This window comes from Oncorhynchus kisutch, linkage group LG8 (assembly GCF_002021735.2).
Source record: "Oncorhynchus kisutch isolate 150728-3 linkage group LG8, Okis_V2, whole genome shotgun sequence".
Classification (NCBI taxonomy): Eukaryota; Metazoa; Chordata; class Actinopteri; order Salmoniformes; family Salmonidae; genus Oncorhynchus; species Oncorhynchus kisutch.
The window spans coordinates 60,084,678-60,105,656 of NC_034181.2; the positions used below are offsets into that span (position 1 = coordinate 60,084,678).

Below are 20,979 nucleotides of genomic sequence, written 5' to 3' on the forward strand. Positions count from 1 at the left end.
CTTGTTTGATGCTTCTACTGTGAGGTGGGGCCGAATGAGAGGGGAATGAGTCAGAGGTCTGCCAGCAGTCACGCGCCAGTCACGCGCATTTCACATGAGAGGTATCTCCCGTTCCTTTGCTTCTCTGAAGACAAAGGAGTTCTCCGGTTGAAATATTATTGAAGATTTATGTTAAAAACATCCTAAAGATTGATTCCATACATCGTTTGACAAGTTTCTATGGTCTGTAACGGAACTATTCGACATTTTGTCTGCAACTAGTGAACGCGCTTCATGAGTTTTGATTAGTTTACCAAATGCGCTAACAAAAGTAGCTATTTGGACATAAATGATGGACATTATCGAACAAATCAAACATTTATTGTGGAAGTGGTATTCCTGGGAGTGCATTCTGATGAAGATCATCAAAGGTAAGTTAATATTTATAATGTTATTTCTGACTTCTGTTGACTCCAACATGGCGGATATATGTATGTGTTCTCTGAGCGCCATTCTCAGATTATAGCATGGTTTGCTTTTTCCGTAAAGCTTTTTTGAAATCTGACACAGTGGTTGCATTAAGGAGAAGGATATCTTTAATTCCATGCATAACACTTGTATTTTCATCAACATTTATAATGAGTATTTCTGTAAAATTATGTGGCTCTCTGCAACATCACCGGATGTTTTTGGAACTACTGAACATAACGCGCCCAATGTAAACTGAGTGACTCCACTCTTTGGCTGGAAAAATGGCTGTGTGTGTTTTTGTGACTTGGCTCTGACCTAACATAATTGTTTGTGGTGCTTTCGCTGTAAAGCCTATTTGAAATCGGACACTGTGGTGGGATTAACAACAAGATTACCTTTAAAATGGTATGTTTGAGGAATTTTAATGATGAGATTTCTGTTGTTTTGAATTTGGCGCCCTGCACTTTCACTTGCTGTTGTCATATCGATCCCGTTAACGGGATTTCAGGCCTAAGAAGTTTTAATATTAGACACCAGCTGATATTGACAAATAGACACACACTCCCACCCCTCGTCTTACCAGACGTAGCTTCTCTGTTTTGACGGTGCATGGAAACTCCTGCCAAACTCTATATTATCCGTGTCTGCGTTTGGCTATGACTCGGTGAAACATAAGATATTACCCTTTTTAATGTCCCGTTGGTAGGACAATTTTGATCGTAAGTCAACTATTTTATTGTCCAATGATTGCACGTTGGCCAATAGAACGGATGGTTGTAGGGGTTTACTCGTTCGCCATTGAATTCTCAGATGGCAGCCCGACCTCCGCCCCCTTTTTCTCTGTCTGTTCTTCACGCAAATGATGGGGATTTAAAACGTCATCCATTCTCTCCGGTGCCATTCTACACTTTCACATTTCCTTCACTCAGTCGTGATTAACCAGTGGAAGCAATTAAAACCACTGTTCTGCACTAATATTTATACCAAAGGTTTAAGGGTCCAAACACAGATCGGCTACATAGCTACATAGGCATACAGGTATTGCATACAGGCAAGAAAAGAGTTAGCTACAGTACATTGCTTTGGCTGCATTACATCACAAGTATCTTCAATCTCTAACGTCAACGTTACTAGCTACAATAAAGAACATTGACAAATGATTGACTTTAAAAAATATATATAGGAAAAGCAAGGCAAGCATACAAAATTGCTCATTCAATTTGCAGTAAATGCATCCACTTACAACCACTGGGTTTCACAAGATGACAGCCTGGTTTGCTGGTTTGCTCAGGAGTCCCTAAAACATTAAAAGGATAGTTCACCCATTTACAAAATGACACATTGGTTTCCTTACCCTGCAAGCAGGCTATGGACAAGATATGACAGCAATCCATGCTTTGATTTTGTTTCCCTGGCCAATTTTCCAAATGCTTACATTTTAGCATTTGTGGGACAAATCCCATTCAAGTCATGGTACTGATATTAGCATTTTTCCCATATCATGTTCAAGTCATCTACAAGTGACTTTGTTGAGCTTCACAATCAGTTGTAGATACTTTTGGAGGATGATGGGAGGAAAATGCTAATATTAGTAACAGGAATTGGATGGGATTTGTGCCACGAATGCTAAACGTTATCGTGTGGAAACAGTGCCAGGGGGACCCTAAACCAAAGCATGGATTGCTGTCATGCCTTGTCCATGGTGCTTAGAGGGTAAGGAAACCAATATGCAATTTTGGTGAACTATCCCTTTAAACAACACAAATTACAAATCATACAAATGCCAAATGCTCATATAGCAATCTAAATGTATAGCTAGCTGGCTAATGTTAACTAGTCAGATAGCATGTTAAATAGCAATTTTTGTAAGTTGACGTCATGGCAAACAAATATGCACCATTGTTTGTCTCTACATGAACTAACGTATTCCTCTTAACTGTATATGTTTTCATTTGAACTTCAATTCTAATATTGTTGTCAGACATTATTCTTGAAGCAACCTTCCAGGGTTGGGTAACAGAGCATCATGGGAGTTTTGGGAAGCACTTGATAGAAAGTCTGCAGCTCGATTCGCTTTCTTTGGAGAGCCAACTAGAGGGCTGAAAAGGAGCTACGCTCAAAGTTGATTTGGCAGACCACTATGACTCGATGGGGCTCGCAGGATTGCGCAAAATGAAGTGGGAGGGCTGAGGGGAGGGGCTACGGGGAGGTTATTTGGATTGAACTTTAGGCGAGAGTGGGGTAACTGTACCATAGGGTTCGTTGAGATGCCCATCTTTTCTAGTAAACCGTACACAAAATGAATCATGTGACCAAATAATTAGGAAGAGGTCATCCTGTCACGGAGTCTGTGAAGGAAGAAAACACATGGACAAATTTATACGCAAGATAGGTCCAAAAAACGTATTTTCACAAAGTCAAATTAATTTATTGTGTTATAGGTTTCATGATGCTTGTCTATAAACCAAATTAGATAGTTTCAAATGTGTTTTATACATCACTTCCGGTATCTATAAGCTACAATATGAGGTCCTAAACCTGGCATGAAAGTGTATGATTGTAGCTGTGAGGGTTAATATAGTCAAATGGTTGCTTTGGGGTAAATTGTGTCGTTTGGCAAGGGGCTAGTTGAGCCAAGGGATGATTATATTTGGTCAGTTTTATGCATAATATGCATAGTATATTTGCCATTTGTTATGCATATGAACTCAGGATAGTGCATTTGTATTGTTACAGAGCAGACATCTTCATGCCCCGTGTATAGACATGTAAAACAAGCAGGGCTCTAACTCCCCTTAAGGTTATTGAGAGACCAGACGAGGAAGTGAGAGAAGGGCCGGTCCATTCGAGCCTCAGAAATGGGATGAACAGATAGACCTTATGACACTGAAGAGGTACATTGAAAAAAGAGAAACCAAACATGTACCCGTGTGAAAGAGAGTCTATGATAGAGAAGCAGAGGCACCAATGTCTTGTCCAATAACATGGATTCTAAATATATCAAAAAATCTCGCGGACCAGTTTTATCGGCTTAGTAGCCTCGAATACGTCTTACTCCAAGGGTTACCCCTTCCCTATGTTAAATTTCCTCCATACCCAGGGTAAGAGAACACTTTTATGTTATGTTAGGACTCCTGATTATTCCCACTGAAACACAGCATCCTAAAATATATGTAGATATCTTTGTTAGAACGAAGACTATATTTCCCTTGACGTCGTGATGTTGAGTGTACAACATAGATCAATATGCCCCACTCTCCCATATCACGCCAATGAGACAACTGATTTTAGCATGAAGCTCTAGCCATTGCCACTGGTCAATCAGTGTGTAGTACAGTCTATAAGAGAGTGCATGTTAGAGTCTTTGTAATGTGTGTCATGCTTCTAAACCCTTAATAACACACAGGGAGGAAATGAGACAGACTAGCCCCCCCCCCCCCACACACACACACACACACACAGCCTTCTCCCTTCATTCTCAGGGTAGAATGAATGTTTGTGAGCATCTGAAAGTCATTAGAGGCTCTGCAGTCTGTCAAGTGCCAACACACACATACACACACACACACACACACACACGCAAACACACACACAGGAATGTTTCACACACACTCGAACACAAAACCTATCACCGGCAGACACTTTACCCCTTGCACACACACACCCTCACAGACACACATACACAGAGATACACACTGAAAGTACTGAAGCCCAGCAGCTTCTTTCTGCTGTGCAGGGCCTGGGGATTGGTCATGTGCTGATGAGTCGCTATAATAATATATGAGCAAATCACAAGCAGTCTGCAAATTAATCATTTCCCCCTCTCTCTTCCCTCCCTCACACACACACACACACACACACACACACACACACACACACACACACACACACACACACACACACACACACACACACACACACACACACACACACACACACACACACACACACACACTTGCTCTGTTCGTCAGGCTTCGGGGAGAGGGACTTCTTGCCTGCAGACGTAAGTGAGGAGGGCTCTCTCACAGATGGTAACACTGGCATCAGATGGAGTTTATATAAGAGTGGTTTTGATTACATGCCAAGGCACTGTCGTGGGAGAGTGTGTGTCTGTGTGTTGGCTTCGAGTACATTTGAACATTTAGTGTACGTTCATGTGTATGTTTGTGAACAGATTTGTGTGTTTGAACATATGTGTATAAGTGTGCGTTTGTAAATGTGTGTGTGTGTGTACAGGTTTGTGTAAGCATTGTTCATGTGTGGATCGTAGAAGGAGCCACCAGAGGGAAGCAGTCATGGGGCTGTTACACTGCGACGTTCACTAGGAGAGAGAGAGATGCTTGAGTGGAGAGGGGGAAATCGTGGCTATGGCAATAGAGGAGAGAGATAGGATCATAGCAGCACCTCATGGATCTCTCTTACTTCTCTCTCTACTTGGAAACATGATCAGAGAGCTTCACCACAGCCAACATCCAACACATCTCTGTTAGCTAGGGAGCGGGCAAAAGGAGCGAGCTACAGTACCCATCTGCAGCCACCCAGCAGTAGAGAGGCTGGCAAGGGAGGGGTGAGGAGGTGGAAGCAAAGGAGGAGGATGTGAGAGTGGAGGGGAATGAGGGCGGTCTCCTCCTGCCTTTCTCTTCTCCGAGGCGTGGAGGAGGGAGGGCTGAGGGATAAGTAGGGGGAGCGGGCAGAGTGAGTAGATACAGTGGGTTGTTTGAGGAAGTCATGTGGTAGTACCCCAGCCCTCCCTCCTCCCCTTTGTTCCCTCTGATCTCTACGCTCAAGGCCTTTGGGTGTTAATTAGGAGACCTAGATAATGCCACACTAATGAAAACAAGACCAGTGGTTTCTCTTTCTTTTCAGATAAAGCTTTGGGTTGGGTTTTGAACTGTCTCTGGACATAAGACAGATAGGGATAGAAAGGGAAGAAGAGAGAAAGAGAAAGAGAGAGAGCGAGAGAGAGAGAGAGAGAGAGAGAGAGAGAGAGAGAGAGAGAGAGAGAAAGACAGAGGGAGTGAAATACGAGAAAGAAAAGGAGAGAGAAAGCGAGAGAAGGAATGAGGGGGAGAGGTTTCTGAGGTTAAACAATTTTTCCTGTTTCTTGTCACTCGGCACCTCCACACACAATGGCCCAGCGGAGTGTGTCATGAAGGGGAAAAGGAAAATCTCTCCTGTACAGTCAGCACTGTTCTACCTGCTGACCCATTGAGTGGGTGACTACACACACACACGCACACACACACACGCACGCACGCACGCACACACACACACACACACACACACACACACACACATACACACACACACACACACACACACACACACAGCTCAATTCTAGTTTGCAGATCCCAACATGTTTGTGTGCAGATGTGTGATCTGTAGCGGGATTAAAGTGGGTGATGTAAGTAGGTGTGGGTTAGCCCTTTAGAGAATCAGAAGAAGTGTTAGTATCTGAGGGAGGTGGTGGGTGAATCAGGGGGCACCATCTTGGGAATAATCCATGCGGGCGGTGCTGGTGTGTCTTTATGTGCTGGCCATTTGTTTGGGTTATCGCAGTGTGTGCCGGAGTAGGTGGATTAGATGGAAACTTAAGAAGCATGGCTGTCTCCATGCAGCTTGGTCCAGGCATCTGTCATTCCTCAGTCCAACACCACACACCCTATAAATCCCAGAACACACAGGCCAGACTGATGCCCTTCATTTCAACAACGCTATGCAGAGATGCTGCAGGGAAGGGGGGCCACATGTGTGTTTTCTTCTTTTGAAAGGAAGAAACTATTTTGTTTACAATTCAACCTAGGATGAGCGCCACATTCCTACAGTGTTATGCGTGAGTAAGTCACCCTGGTCATCTCAAAATCACCGTGCCTTCATCTTCATGTAGGACAGTCAATGTCATTATGTGTTTTAAAATTGTAGATTGCACGTTTTACCTTGGCTGGACCTCGCTGCGACATTAGAACTGATCTGTGTTTATTTTAAAAGTGCAGGAAAAAAAGAGAGATAGAAAAGGGAAGAAGAATAGAGTTGACTTGTTTGGGGCAACACTCGGCCCCCCCTAAGTGTAAAATGGGATGAGATATTCTGCCTCTCGGACTTAACGTAATGTAAGAGAGTGTGAAATTAAACCGCACAGGAAGAAAAGGGGGCCGTCGTCGTGTGTCGCCGGCTCGCTTATCGAAACATTCAGACAACTGGAACATCGAAAGCTCCAAAAACTTGTACCAATCCCCTTTGTGTAAGGTCCTGAGCAAACATTGTGATATTTGAAAGCCGCTGAGACTCCAAAGCCAGAGTTAGAACGACAAACACAAAGTGCCTCTAAATCCTGCCTCTTCGCAGCACCACACTGTATCAGCGTGTGTGTGTATGCGTTTTGTGTAACCGTTCATTCCTATCCTTCTCTTCATGTCTTTACATTCCCTGCACCTACACAGCGTCTATAAACTCTGTTCATTTCATTTACCGCATCTCAAATTGAGTTTAAAAAAAATCTATTTAAAAAAACGAAAAGAGAGAAAATGTACCTTTATTAATAACCTAAAGTAGTGTGCAACGTATTGTGTCAGGGTTTCCTCTCGGGTGGACGAGCGAGGTAAGTCAAGTCGGTTATGATGGGCACGTACTCTACATCGCTCAAGCAAACAGCGCGGGCAAGTGAGGGGCCATTGTGTTTGCTGCAGTGGTGATCAGATCCTGTCTAGAGAGTGCAGCGCGTTGCAACTGTCGGGAGTGGTGAAGGACACAGCCTGTTCGGCACACCGCTAAAACACCGCAGCCTGTTCGGCACACCGCTAAAACACCGCAGCCTGTTCGGCACACCGCTAAAACACCACAGCCTGTTCGGCACACCGCTAAAACACCACAGCCTGTTCGGCACACCGCTAAAACACCACAGCCTGTTCGGCACACCGCTAAAACACCACAGCCTGTTCGGCACACCGCTAAAACACCACAGCCTGTTCGGCACACCGCTAAAACACCACAGCGTGTTCGGCACACCGCTAAAACACCACAGCGTGTTCGGCACACCGCTAAAACACCACAGCCTGTTCGGCACACCGCTAAAACAACGCAGCGTGTTCGGCACACCGCTAAAACACCACAGCCTGTTCGGCACACCGCTAAAACACCGCAGCGTGTTCGGCACACCGCTAAAACACCACAGCCTGTTCGGCACACCGCTAAACACCGCAGCCTGTTCGGCACACCGCTAAAACACCGCAGCGTGTTCGGCACACCGCTAAAACACCACAGCCTGTTCGGCACACCGCTAAACACCGCAGCCTGTTCGGCACACCGCTAAAACACCACAGCCTGTTCGGCACACCGCTAAAACACCACAGCCTATTCGGCACACCGCTAAAACACCGCAGCCTGTTCGGCACACCGCTAAAACACCACAGCCTGTTCGGCACACCGCTAAAACACCACAGCCTGTTCGGCACACCGCTAAAACACCACAGCCTGTTCGGCACACCGCTAAAACACCACAGCCTGTTCGGCACACCGCTAAAACACCGCAGCCTGTTCGGCACACCGCTAAAACACCACAGCCTGTTCGGCACACCGCTAAAACACCACAGCCTGTTCGGCACACCGCTAAAACACTGCAGCCTGTTCGGCACACCGCTAAAACACCGCAGCCTGTTCGGCACACCGCTAAAACACCGCAGCATTCAAAGGGAACCACTGCTGCTCCTCTGAGAAGATGCACGTCAAAAGGAGAGAGCACTGAAAGAGTTTTAAAGACACGTCTCAGGAGAGTGCTCGAGCTAAAGCACCGTGTCCGTAGGCAGACTTTACTGTTGCGTTCAGTGCCTCGGTGACCGAGCTCATTTTTGCATTCTGATAAAGTAATCCTGAGTAATGACGAGGTGACTGACTGTTGTCTCCCTCTCTCTCGTTGTCCTCGTACAGGTCTCGGAGGTCACGGAGGTCAGGGGGGTCGGAAGCCGTTCCAGTGCAGGTACTGCTCCTACGGTGCCTCTCAGAAGGGCAACCTGAAGACCCATGTCCTGTGTGTCCACCGCATGCCCTTTGACAACAGCCAGTACCCTGACCGCCGCTTCAAACGCTCCCACGTCGACTCGGACGCCTCAGGGAACTCTGAGGATGGGACCACCAGCTACCCCACGGGAACCCAGGGGGGCATGGCCGAACCCCCTCTCGCTGGAGACCCCCTGCATCCATGACTGATGTCACCTGGCATGGAGGTGCCAGCCTTCAACTCAACACCTACTGTACTCTCTAGAGCCACATAACAGGGACTAGTCACTTCCCTTACTCCCAAAGCACAGCCAGACAAAGGGGAGCATCAGTGACTGTACTGTTTTACCCAGAGCTCGCAGGACATCCTCAGTGTGTATTAGGTTAATAACAATAACATAACATGCATATAAACTACACATACACATTCATTAATATAAAACGCAGATATGTTAAATGTAGTTATGTGACAAATAGTGGAGACGACTATATTAAAAAGAAAAAAAGAAAATAGATCAAATCCTTAAAGTGACTTTCGTAAAAAAAAAAGAATCCTGCTTTTATCAGAAAAATGATCCCGTAAACGATTTAGCGACAGTTGGGGAAGATGGAAGAGGCCTGTTAAACACCCCTCTCAGAACATGACACCGGCTGCTGCCATTTGCAGAGGGCGAATGATGAGCAGCCAGTGGAGGCTGGGGCAGGCAGCGGCAGTGGTGGGGGGGGGGGGGCCTTGGTGCCAGCCTGACTGGAGCTGTCATCCCAGAGGAAATCAATTCACCCCCCCCCCTCTCATTTTTTCATCTTTCTCGACCCATCAGTCCAGCCCCCTCCACCCTCTGCCCCTACTGCACTACAGGAGTAACCTAACCCTGGTCGACATGTGAGGGGGTCAAACTCAGTTCCATCAGCTGGCCAGAGCCACCCTCCTCCTCCCCCACTTTCTCTCTCTTTAAAACGACTCAAATCCAACATGGCCTCTGGAAGTAAAAAAAAAAAAAAAATCAATGATGTATTTAAAGGAGCCATTAGAGGCACAGAGATGTGTTCTGTGTAATATTGTCATTTATTTGGATATCACCTTACCAGACACTGAGAGGTGGAGTTAATAGAATGTGTTTTATTTCATTGAACTTTCATGTTAGATAATGGTGAGGTCTATTTCTAAGGAGTTGGGTGGTTGTTCTTTGAAATTGAAAGTGTAGATAGTGAAGATGCACATATTGGAATTGGAACCTCTACAACTTGATGTACTGTAACTTTAGTCAGAGGTTGAATGCTTCGTTTACATGAAGACTGTGACTCTGAAATCTAATGAAGGCACAACACAGGACTTGTTTCCTCAGACACGATGCAGGACTATCTTCCAATAAGCTCCTCTAAAGAAGCTTCAGAATGAACATCAATACATAAAGGTAATCAACCTGCTCCCTGTCTCTAATTTAAATGTATTAGTTAAACAAATACACAAAAGGACTTTTTCTACAAATGTATTTTCCAATTCATTTTTAGGTTCCGGACAAAGAGTTTTGTGAGTGTAATTATTGCATGTTTTTTGTGTGTTGATTTTCGATATGCTACTTCACTGAAACAATTAACAAACCATATAGTTTTGATCCTATAAAATCAAGCTGCTTTTAAAAGGCCCAAATAAAGGTTTCACTATACTTCCGTTCGCTGAAGGCTATTGGATAGTGGGGCGTAAACAGAGGATGATGCTTTTTATTGTGTTGGTATGGGAGCAGGGGGGGGGGGGGATTTTGTTATGCTTCTGATAAAGAGAAATGATCTGGACTTTAAGAAAGCCAGTATCTTCCCTCACAGCCAAGGAGAGCTGAACACTTGAAACCCCAGGGCCTTAACACCACAGCTATGCCTAAAGGAGTTTACAGTCGGCTCAAATACACTGCTCCTATCAGTTGAGAGAGAGAAATATGAAAAGAAAGACAGAAAGAAGGAAGGAAAGAGAGTATGGATATGTACAGAATGCAGTCATGGTTTAAATGGGGTCATTTTAATTAGGACATTTCTGCCATTCAGCGATCTACTTGCAGTGTTTTTTGTTCGTTTGCTTTCCTGGCATAGTTTCGCATGGCCTTACTTCAGATCGAGTCAATGTAGTGCAACTGTTTGTATGATCTCTACCATGGAGCCACAACACTGAGATCCGACTGAAAGGACTGTAGTGAGCTTTAGGTTTAAATGCGCCACTGTGCCAGTCGCCTGCTTTTTCGTGTGTGTAGGTACGTGTGTGTGGGTGTGTGTGTGTGTGTGTGTGTGGGTGTGTGTGTGTGTGTGTGTGTGGGTGTGTGTGTGTGTGTGTGTGTGTGTGTGTGTGTGTGTGTGTGTGTGTGTGTGTGTGTGTGTGTGTGTGTGTGTGTGTGTGTGTGTGTGTGTGTGTGTGTGTGTGTGTGGGTGTGCCTACCTAACTATATTAGAGAAAAAAGAACAACAAAACGTGAAAAATAAAGGATTCACATTCCATTTCTAGCACTTTTCAGGTTTTCTAGTATATCTGTAGGTTTTAAGCTATGCGATATGGAAATGATGCTGTTTGTGACACTGGAAACATCGTTGGTTGCCATCCTCTGTGACGTGTTCGTCCATCCCTCACTGTGCTACTGTTTACCTGTCTGTATTACAAAACAACCCATGTTTTCCCTGAAACTATTTTGCTGTCATGACTCAATTAAGAAACAGATACACATGTACAACTAGAACCTGAAGATCCCTGCACTAACAAAGAAGTTAAATCATGTCTATGTATTACTCTCTGTACTGTCCACGTTCCTTAATGAAGTATATTTCTATATCGGAGGTAAAGTAAGTAGAGGATTTTGTTACCACTACTATATGCTTACAACCAGTAGACAACTTTGTATTCAAATATAATTATTGGGCATAATTTATTACTCCACATCAGTTTTACAGACGAGGAGAACAATTCTCATAGCTGTAAATCAAAGTTGCTCTTCGTTCAAAAGTCATTTATTCATTGACTCTTCCTGCTGCTGTTAGGACGTCCTGAAGTCTTTGAAGCAAGTACCTTTTAATCCAGTGTTTGACGCAATAAAACCTCTACCTCTGGGAATACTGGTTTTGTCTGGTCCAACATGCAACATAATAACACTCTTGTGTCAGGCCTTCCGTTAGTAATCCTAATCCGAATCATTCAGAACTGATCATGAACCTCCTTCGCTGCCAATAACACCTGATGTAATCTAGTAGTGCCGGCACACCTACATGTATATGTGAGTACTATGCCGCTGATTACTGTTATTACCGCACACACACGATCCGCTCCTGTCAGTCGACAGACACTTACACATTCCAGAGAAACCCAGGTACACAGCCACAGAACACACTGATAAGCGCTCATCCAAGGTGCCGTAATATTTGAAGAGTGTCAAATTGAAAAGAAGCTGGTGATGTGTGGCGCCAAACGAGACTGAATGAGATAGAATGGCTTTCGTAAAAGCGTAATGAGCGCCACCTGTTACGTCTCACCAGCAAAAGCCTTCACTGTTATGCCTCGAAAGAAAATGTAGGCCTGATGCGTTGTACTTTGAGTGTCAGTCTGCAGAGAGAGACTGAGAAAGTGAGGAGGAACTGGAGAGATACGCAAGGGGTAGAAAACCCAGTGAATTTGAAATGTTGTCCCCAGCGCCGGCACTTTTTTACTGTTAATGGAGAAATACAGTGCGTGGCATGTTTAATAGGTTTCGTTTTTATTATACAGCACCGAATAATTAACTTGGAAGCAGAGTGTCACATAGATTTATCTTTTAATTAAAATAGCGTGGTTCACGCATACTTGAGTGGTGGTCCAAATAAACGCAATATCCAAATTTATGTTTTGTTTATCTTCCTGTTAATTATCAGGAGATTGTTCGCTGTATAACCCTTCATATTTTTTTCTTTAACAAAGTTAGGAGGTCTGTATCGCAAGCAATAAACCCTCACAGTCAGATTTTATTAATTTATGGGTAATTACGAGAACGGGGACGAATAAGGTGCTTAGAATGATCCAGGCTCATTTTTATAAACAGTGATGAATGTGCATTGCTGGCTGGCATACAGAGATGATGAAAATAAGCATGATTTTCTTTATTTATTGTTGTAGGAAATGTGAATAATTTACAACATCTCTGTTCCATCACAGGGCTGAGCATTGTGAAACAACCACCAAGCATAGGACCTCACAGATGCACACTCACATCATTCAACAATTCACATACAGTAAACACACATGCACAAGCAGTCACACCTACATCCGAACCGTGTGCATTAGTTTCATTTTCTGTCATTCCTGTCATATTGGTGCATTGAGGGTGTCACACTGTAGAACTGCACATTGTATGTTGGTGATGTGCTTAACATCAGTCTGCTAGCTACAGTAAGTGTTCCAGTGTGAAAAGAGAACAGGCCAGTCCTCATCCCCCAGTGGAAAACCCTGTGTTCATCCCCTCCATCCCGCCAAGCCAAGCTTCACCCTCCAGATAAGACCATCAAAAGGGTGAGTGGCTGTGCAAATGGAATCTCCACCGCTGTGAATGCGGATGATGGTGATCTAATTTTGAGTGAGTGTGTTGTGTGTGTGTCCAGGCTTCCTCTCCTCTAACAGGGGGCTGAGCTGCTGGATCCACGATGTAGCATTCGTCTGGGTCGATGACTGTCGGCTAGATTCTGTAATCTGGCTGATAGCTCCGTTAGTGTGGTGCGAAGAGAGGGTTTGGCCCATCGTCAGTCAGTCTCTCTCTCCCACGTTTCCCCAATGGGTGATAGTCGCTGGGCTAGGAAATCCCACCTGATCCAGGGAGTCAAAGATGGGATTGATATGTGGCTCATTGTCTAAAATGTTTCTATGTTTCTATAGCCCCATAGAAGCATCTCAACTCGTTGTAGCCCAAGGTCATTTTACCTTAAGACTGCCTTTACCCTTACCTCAGGATCCAGAGGTGTAGACTACTGTAGATAATGTCCCCTTGAGCAAGGTATAATCCAACCAGTTTGACATATGCTGTTTGGTACAGAATGAGTATGTGGCCATACATCTGCATCACAGACCATCGACCATCATAGCATTCATATTGACCTACAAAGCTTTGGCCCAGACACTGGACCTGAATAGTAATGTGCTGAGGGATTTCCTGTGCCATGTCCTATGGAATACATTTAGAGGTCATAGGAGGTCAGAACTGGTAGGTAACTTGAGTGTGTGAAAGGTTTGTGTGTATGCGTACTCATGTTTGATGAGTCATTCGGCATGACAAAATATGTATGTCCCTCATTGCTCTTACTTTAGCTAATTGAGTCCTGTGTGAAAACGCTAGCTAGTCCCTGTTCACAATTATATCACTCAATCTCACACACCTATTTCTTTCCCACAAATATCAAAAAGTGTACATTTTTTGAACAACTGAAACAGCTTTTACTGCAATCTAGAGACAATCACTATGCTTAATTCTATGTAAAAAAAAATGTATATTTTTCTGCATATCTAAACATCCCTATTGAGCTGTCTGTATTTACACACTCACAGACACAGACACTCCATCACACACACAAACACCCACTTCCTCATTTGCTCACACACACATAATGTACATTTATACTGACTCTACACACATACACCCGCTCGCATACAATCATAATATACGCTGCTGCTACTCTGTTGATCACATATCCTGATGCCTAGTTACCTTACCCCTATACATATCTATCTCTACCACTCCAGTATCCCTGCACATTGCAGATATGCTACTGGAACTGACTGACCCTGTAAATAGCATACTTATTTACTTTCTCGTGTTCTTATTCTACCTTATTTTATTTTTAGTAGTACATTGTTATTGAATATTGCATTGTTGTGTTTAGAGCTTGCAAGAAAGGGATTTCATTGTACTTGTGCATGTGATATTAAAAATGTGAAACTTGCCAGCAGGCATCCCAGCTAAGATAGTTAGACAAGCTAGCTACTGTAACTTGATTGATAGCCTGAAATTGCTTCTTGGTAGCTCGTAATGAGATTGGGAACCTATCTGGGCTAGCTAAAGCTAACTTAATACAATTGCTAAGTGGCTAGTAGTATTGCAGTGAAAAGAAAACATTTAACATACATACAGTTGAATTCGGAGGTTTACATACACCTTAGCCAAATACATTTAACTCAGTTTTTCACCATTCTTGACATTTAATCCTAGTAAAAAATACCTGTCTTTGGTCAGTTAGGATCGCCACTTAATTTTAAGAATGTGAAATGTCAGAATAATAGCAGAGAGAATGATTTATTTCAGATGTTATTTCTTTCTTTCTTTCAATGTCCATTTGAAAGACCCATTTGTGACCAAGCTTTAACTTCCTGACTGATGTCTTGAGATGTTGCTTCAATATATCCAGAAAACCTTCCCTGATTATGATGCCATCTATTTTGTGAAGTTCCCTCCTGCAGCAAAGCACCCCCACAACATGATGCTGCCATCCCTCGGCTTCACGGTTGGGATGGTGTCCTTCGGCTTGCAAGCCTCCCCTTTTTTCCTCCAAACAAAACGATGGGCATTATGGCCAAACAGTTCTATTTCTGTTTATCAGACCAGATGACATTTCTCCAAAAAGTATGATCTTCGTCCCCATGTGCAGTTGCAAACCGTAGTCTGGCTTTTTTATGGCAGTTTTGGAGCAGTGGTTTCTTCCTTGCTGAGCGGAATTTCAGGTTATGTCGATATAGGACTCTTTTTTACTGTGGATAAAGATATTTTGTACCTGTTTCCTGCAGCATCTTCACAAGGGCCTTTGTTGTTATTCTGGGATTGATTTGCACTTTTCGCACCAAAGTACGCTCATCTCTAGGAGACAGAACGCGTCTCCTTCCTGAGCAGTGTATACTTGCATACTACAGATTAATGTGGTACCTTCAGGCGTTTGTAAATTGCTCTCAAGGATGAACCAGACTTGTGGAGGTCTACAATTCTTTTTCTGAGGTCTTGGCTGATTTCTTTTTTCTTCTGATTTTCCCATGATGTCAAGCAAAGAGGCACTGAGTTTGAAGGTAGGCGTTCAAATATATCCACATCTAATACATCCACAGGTACTCCTCCAATTGACTCAAATTATGTCAGAAGCTTCTTATGCCATGACATCATTTTCTGGAATTTTCCAAGCTGTTTAAAGGCACAGTCAACTTCATGTATTGTAAACTTCTGACCCACTGGAATTGTAGTGAAATGAAGTGAAATAATCTATCTGTAAACAATTGTTGGACAAATTACTTGTGTCATGCACACTTGCCAAAACTGTAGTTTGTTAATTAAGGAAATTTGTGGAGTGGTTGAAAAACAAGTTTTAATGACTCCAACGTAAGTGTATGTAAACTTCCGAATTAAACTGTATATACATATTTTTTTAAACAGGACAAATCTAAGAGGGCAGTTGCATGACACCTCTGTCGATATACCTTTCAAGGTGCATTTGACTATTTGACCATGTTTGATCCGTTGTTCCTCACAGGCCAGGTTCTATCAAGGCCCTAAAACTAGAACTGCCGTTTAGCTTGCAGCACTTCAACTACCCTTGCCATAATGAAAAACATATTCTTTTTACAATGATTTTACAAGAGCCATTCACTTTACAGAATAAACCTGAACCCTGAACTGTTTAAAAGAAGCTTAGAAGATGGAATGCTGTCAATGTCTCAGTACCCAAAGCGATGAGGCACAGCTGTTGCCTGTCTACTTTGTGCTATTATTTGGCACTCTCAGGTAAAGTTAAACCTTAACTGTAAAGTTAAACCTTTACATAGAGCAGATGCAGCCCGTAACATGTATAGCTACGTGAAGCAGGACATCAACATGTGGAAGGGTGAAGATGTAGTTTAGACGTCAGACAGTAGCCTAATTTATACCTGGCCTGATTTTGTCCATATTCTGATTTTGTCCACATTTTCAGAAATATGTCTACACAGTGTGTTAAAATGTCTCATATCTTTCCACTCTGTCCACAATGTGGTCCCTCCTTGTATGCAAATGATTTAACAGCTATTCTTTCAAAATAATATTTATTTATCTATTTTAAGACACATATTGATGCCTTAAGTCAATGATGCCACCTGTCAATGATTTTAGTCGGCGGGATAGTGATGATTTAAATAGTTTCATTGTCCAGATCTGTCTACACTTGTAAGATATCCAGACACCATGCGTGCCTGACTACCTCCGGAGGCGGTCAGGAAAAATCACAATGCGTCACAATGCGTAGTTTAATTGTCTACACCTGTCTGAAAATGTGAGCACAATCAGAATGTCCGGCGAAGTCCACAAAGCAAAGTTACATGTATATGGCCTGCAGCACAGTCAAATAAGTTCATATTTTCGACAGTTTACTGAACAACTACTGATTTAGAACGATGGAGTTACCACAAGTCAGCACAAAGACAGCAGAATCACTGCCTGTGCAATCCCAGCACTGTTTACACTTAAACATTTAAACATCAAGGATATATATACTTAGTTTAACACACTGAAAATAAATGTAAAGATACCAAAAACAACGTTGCTAAATATCATGTGGCTGTCCATGGTACTAATTTCTGCTCCTCTGTCTGTCTGCCTGCCTGTCTGTCTGTCTGTCTGTCTGTCTGTCTGTCTGTCTGTCTGTCTGTCTGTCTGTCTGTCTGTCTGTCTGTCTGTCTGTCTGTCTGTCTGTCTGTCTCTGTCTGTGTCTGTCTCTGTCTGTCTCTGTCTGTCTGTGTCTGTCTGTGTCTGTCTGTGTCTGTCTGTCTGTCTGTCTGTCTGTCTGTCTGTGTTTGCGTGAGTGCGCAAGTAAAACTTTTGGGGGACTCAACCTATTTGTAGGCTAGTTGAAAGCCATCCTCCATCCTCTGTCATACAGTACACTTTTAGCTTTTGTTGTAATAGGCTAACTAGCTAGAATGCTTGCTAGCCCAACTTCCTCGCATAGGCAACAATGAACCAGGTAAGTTAGTTAGCTAGTTGAGCCTATTAGCTAATTAGTTAGCTAATGAACTAGGTAAGTTAGTTAGCTACATGAGCCTACTAGGATACATCTAGGCTACATATTGAACTTCAATCATCTCAGGCCAGTGGCACAACATATGAATTTATAATTAGAACAGAATCGCTGCCTTAATAATTTGCCTGTACCACGAATTAAGTCAAAACCACAAGACCAAATCCCTATCTCCCTCCACATCTTAGGAAAGGGCCAATTTAGCAAGCTAGCTACTGCAGGACATCAACACAAGCAGACCAGAAACAGACACGTTTTTCTGACAATTATGACGTTTTGCTTAGGATGTGATTTGATTGATGTGAAGCCAAATCCAAACTGGCCTCCCTTGGGGGGTGTTTTACTGCGACAGGACAACCCATAGTTGAGCTCAGCTCAACACTGATTGGCTAATTATTTTATCCTTTTTTTGCAAGGGAGGCCAAATGCTTGTTGGCATCAATCAGATACATTGGCTACACATACTTAGAGAGGGGAGCTGTTTCCCTGCTCGGGTGATTTCTCCCGTGAGATTCAGCCACTTGCAAATAGACAGAAAAGTATGAAAACAGAGCGACGAAAGAGACATTATTTGATTATTTGTATTGGTCCCAAAATTTGGGGAAGCCTGTCTTCGGTAAAAATGGGCCTAATACCTAGGTAAAAAGACAAAGAGACTGGAAGGATCAGTGTAAAATAAAATGGATTCCTCATGACGCAACCATAACGACAAAAACATTCTCACAATCTCCACTGTGCCCTGTAATATTTCTTATTTCTCACACCAACTCTTTCCCCCCCTGTATAGTACCGTTATTGTTACCACTCAAACATACACAATCCAAAATCAATTACACAATTACAGTCAGCTAAAATACACGTTTATTTTCTTCCTCCCTTTGTTTCTTTCCCACTTTTGCCTCAGTCTCAAACGCTGTGAGTGGGCTGAAAACAGTTCATGTTTGGAGATAAAATATCAGATGTGTTTTGCCTCCAGATATCCATTAAAGTACAGAATGCTGTTTTCTATCACAGATTAGACGCCAGATGTTCCGCCATCTCCACTCATTGCAGATGTAATGGGCTAGAATGCTGCGGTTTGTGACTTTGCTGGCATCTATTCTGTATGCCGCACAAGGGAAAACAGTTTGCGATATATAATTATACGCCATCAATACGAAAGGTTTATTTCCTTGCAGCAGAACCAAGCTTTATAAAATGGCAACCATCAAAGCCAGGCGTTCTCTTTTGAAGAGTGAGCTAAGAGTTCCTGTTTGTGTGTGTTTGTTGCGTTTAAGAAACATCGGATAGCAGGGCTCACGTGAAAAGGGACTGAAGTCAAGAGTATTGCCTCTGCTATTGTATACTCGCTCCATCCTCTTTCCGTATGTGATAACAAGTCCAAAATGTATTCACTGGTAGTTTAACACTGTAAGACTAGACACTACAGACAGTGTAGGACATTCTGTAGACTTGGTAATATGTGTGAAACAAATCCAGGGACAGAGAGAGAGTCTAATTCACTAGTTTGTACTTACAGTAAATTAATACTGAGGACCTTTGCTGAGGGTTGAATTTGAACACTGGTTTGGTTATTGCTCCAGGGTTGTAATACAGACAAGGAAAGGTATCGGATTCTCACTCACAACCTTTGCTGTAGCTTCAGACAGATAAATCTCTTCATCGCCTGTTGTGGTGATGCAGTTTCACATTTGATCTTGGAGGATGTGGTCATGAACAATCAAAATCCTAATTATGGATACAGTGCAGCAAGGAAGTTTAAAAAATGGGTCCGGGGTGACCGGTGCTCGTCTATTTATTTTTTATTGAGGTCTCTGTGCAAAGCAACAAAATTGATTCATGTCCTTGTGCTTTTAAGACCCAGACATTCAGAAATGAGGCGGAACGCTGCTTAGAATTTCAAATGCGCTTTTAATACATCCTCCTCTTATTGACGTTTAGGTGGGAATCTGTCTTTTTTATTTCTGTCATTTTAGCGGCGTCTTTGTGCGTGTGTGTGTGTGGTGAGGGGGGAGAATGTGTGTGCGTGTGTGATGGCGAGGAAACATTTATTCCTCCTGTCGTCTGTCGACAAGCTAGCGAGAGAGACCGGTAAATGGTAATATTTTTGGGGGGCGAATTGCGCCGAGGGTCTGATGTCGTTTGTGGAGAGTACTGTTAGATTGATCTGAGCCCTGGAGAAGATATGCTATAGGTCGCATTTTCCTCCTCCCCCCCCCCCCCCCTCCCCTCCCCTCTCTACATCCCTCCGTTAGATTAATGATCCAAATATGTGAATAGAAATATCAAAACAACTCGTCAAATAGAGATAGCGAAGAGATAGAGATAGCGAAGAGATAGAGATAGCGAAGAGATAGAGATAGCGAAGAGATAGAGATAGCGAAGAGATAGAGATAGCGAAGAGATAGAGATAGCGAAGATACAAACAGCTTAAGGAGGAAGCAGCATGAATAATGAGCTTGTTCCTATTCATACACATATTTTCACCTCCATTTTGCCTTTGCATATAGCAATTGAAAGGTTATTTAACCCTTTTATAATGAAATGCATATTAATGTGTGCAGTGGCAGGATGGGCTAGCATCTACTAAAGCTGATAAGGCAACACTCTATAGTACATTACAGTACTATCGCTACTGTGTGATTATTTCAGCAAATGTCAGTATTACACTGCACTTACAGCAGTAACCCTGGACCTGGACCTAGCCCTAACTCTGGTGGGACTGAGTGGGACAGATAGATTCTAAGTTTGTGTTTGTGCTCCTTGTGGGTGGGAGTGTTTGTGTGTGTGTGTGTACGTGTGTACATGTGTGTGCATGTGTGTGTGTATGTGTGTGTGCATGAACGTGAGTACTGGAGTGTGTGCTTGCGTGTGTATCTACTCTCGTCTAATGGAGGGCACTGTCGATGGTGTGCAGAGAACCAGACGAAGAGGCTGTGAATATGTCGTGGCCATACCAGCCCCCCCCCCCCCCCCCCCCCATGACAGAGCAGGCCACTAATTGACATTTTTCATTAACAGCGAATTTATGTTCCTATTTCTGTCTGTGATAATGACCATTCCTTTGGAGAGAAGTAGAGTCTGTTTAATTATGACAAAAAGGAGGGTCTTTTTTACACTCTCTTCAACTCTACCGCGTGGTGGTTCAGAGGGTAGGGGAGAGGGTGGGGTTGGGGGCGAGGGGAAATACCGTATGTCACATAACAAAGTAACTGGGCCATATAGTAGAACCACATTGTGGAAATGATTACTTTCTACCTAGAGGCTGCAATGTGCTTATATTGGCTTGAAAATAGGCCTTATCATAGCCCAAAATACTAGAATTATACAATTGTATCAGAGGTGAATTCTAAGATCAAATCTGCCCATATTTGATCTTAAAATGCATATCTATCTCAAACGCACCCCAGTGTACATCAACTATACATCCATTCATTATATTCACAGGAGGTAGTATAACGTCGTCAAGCGTCTTGTGGAGAGTTGAGTCTCACGAGAGAGGATAGGAGTTCT

At 43.2% G+C, this 20,979-nt stretch overlaps 1 protein-coding gene across 3 annotated transcripts in view; it reads left to right on the forward strand.

The window, feature by feature from the left end:
- The window catches only part of LOC109895286 (zinc finger protein 536), a 203,887-nt gene extending 193,130 nt beyond the window's left edge, over nt 1-10,757 (forward strand). For all 3 annotated transcript variants that reach the window (XM_031830754.1, XM_031830753.1, XM_031830752.1), the window contains one exon: nt 8,374-10,757. In XM_031830754.1, coding sequence (XP_031686614.1) covers nt 8,374-8,648 — 275 coding nt within the window. In that variant the 3' untranslated portion in view covers nt 8,649-10,757. The remainder of the gene's footprint in view (nt 1-8,373) is intronic.
- The last annotated feature ends 10,222 nt before the right edge of the window (nt 10,758-20,979 follow it).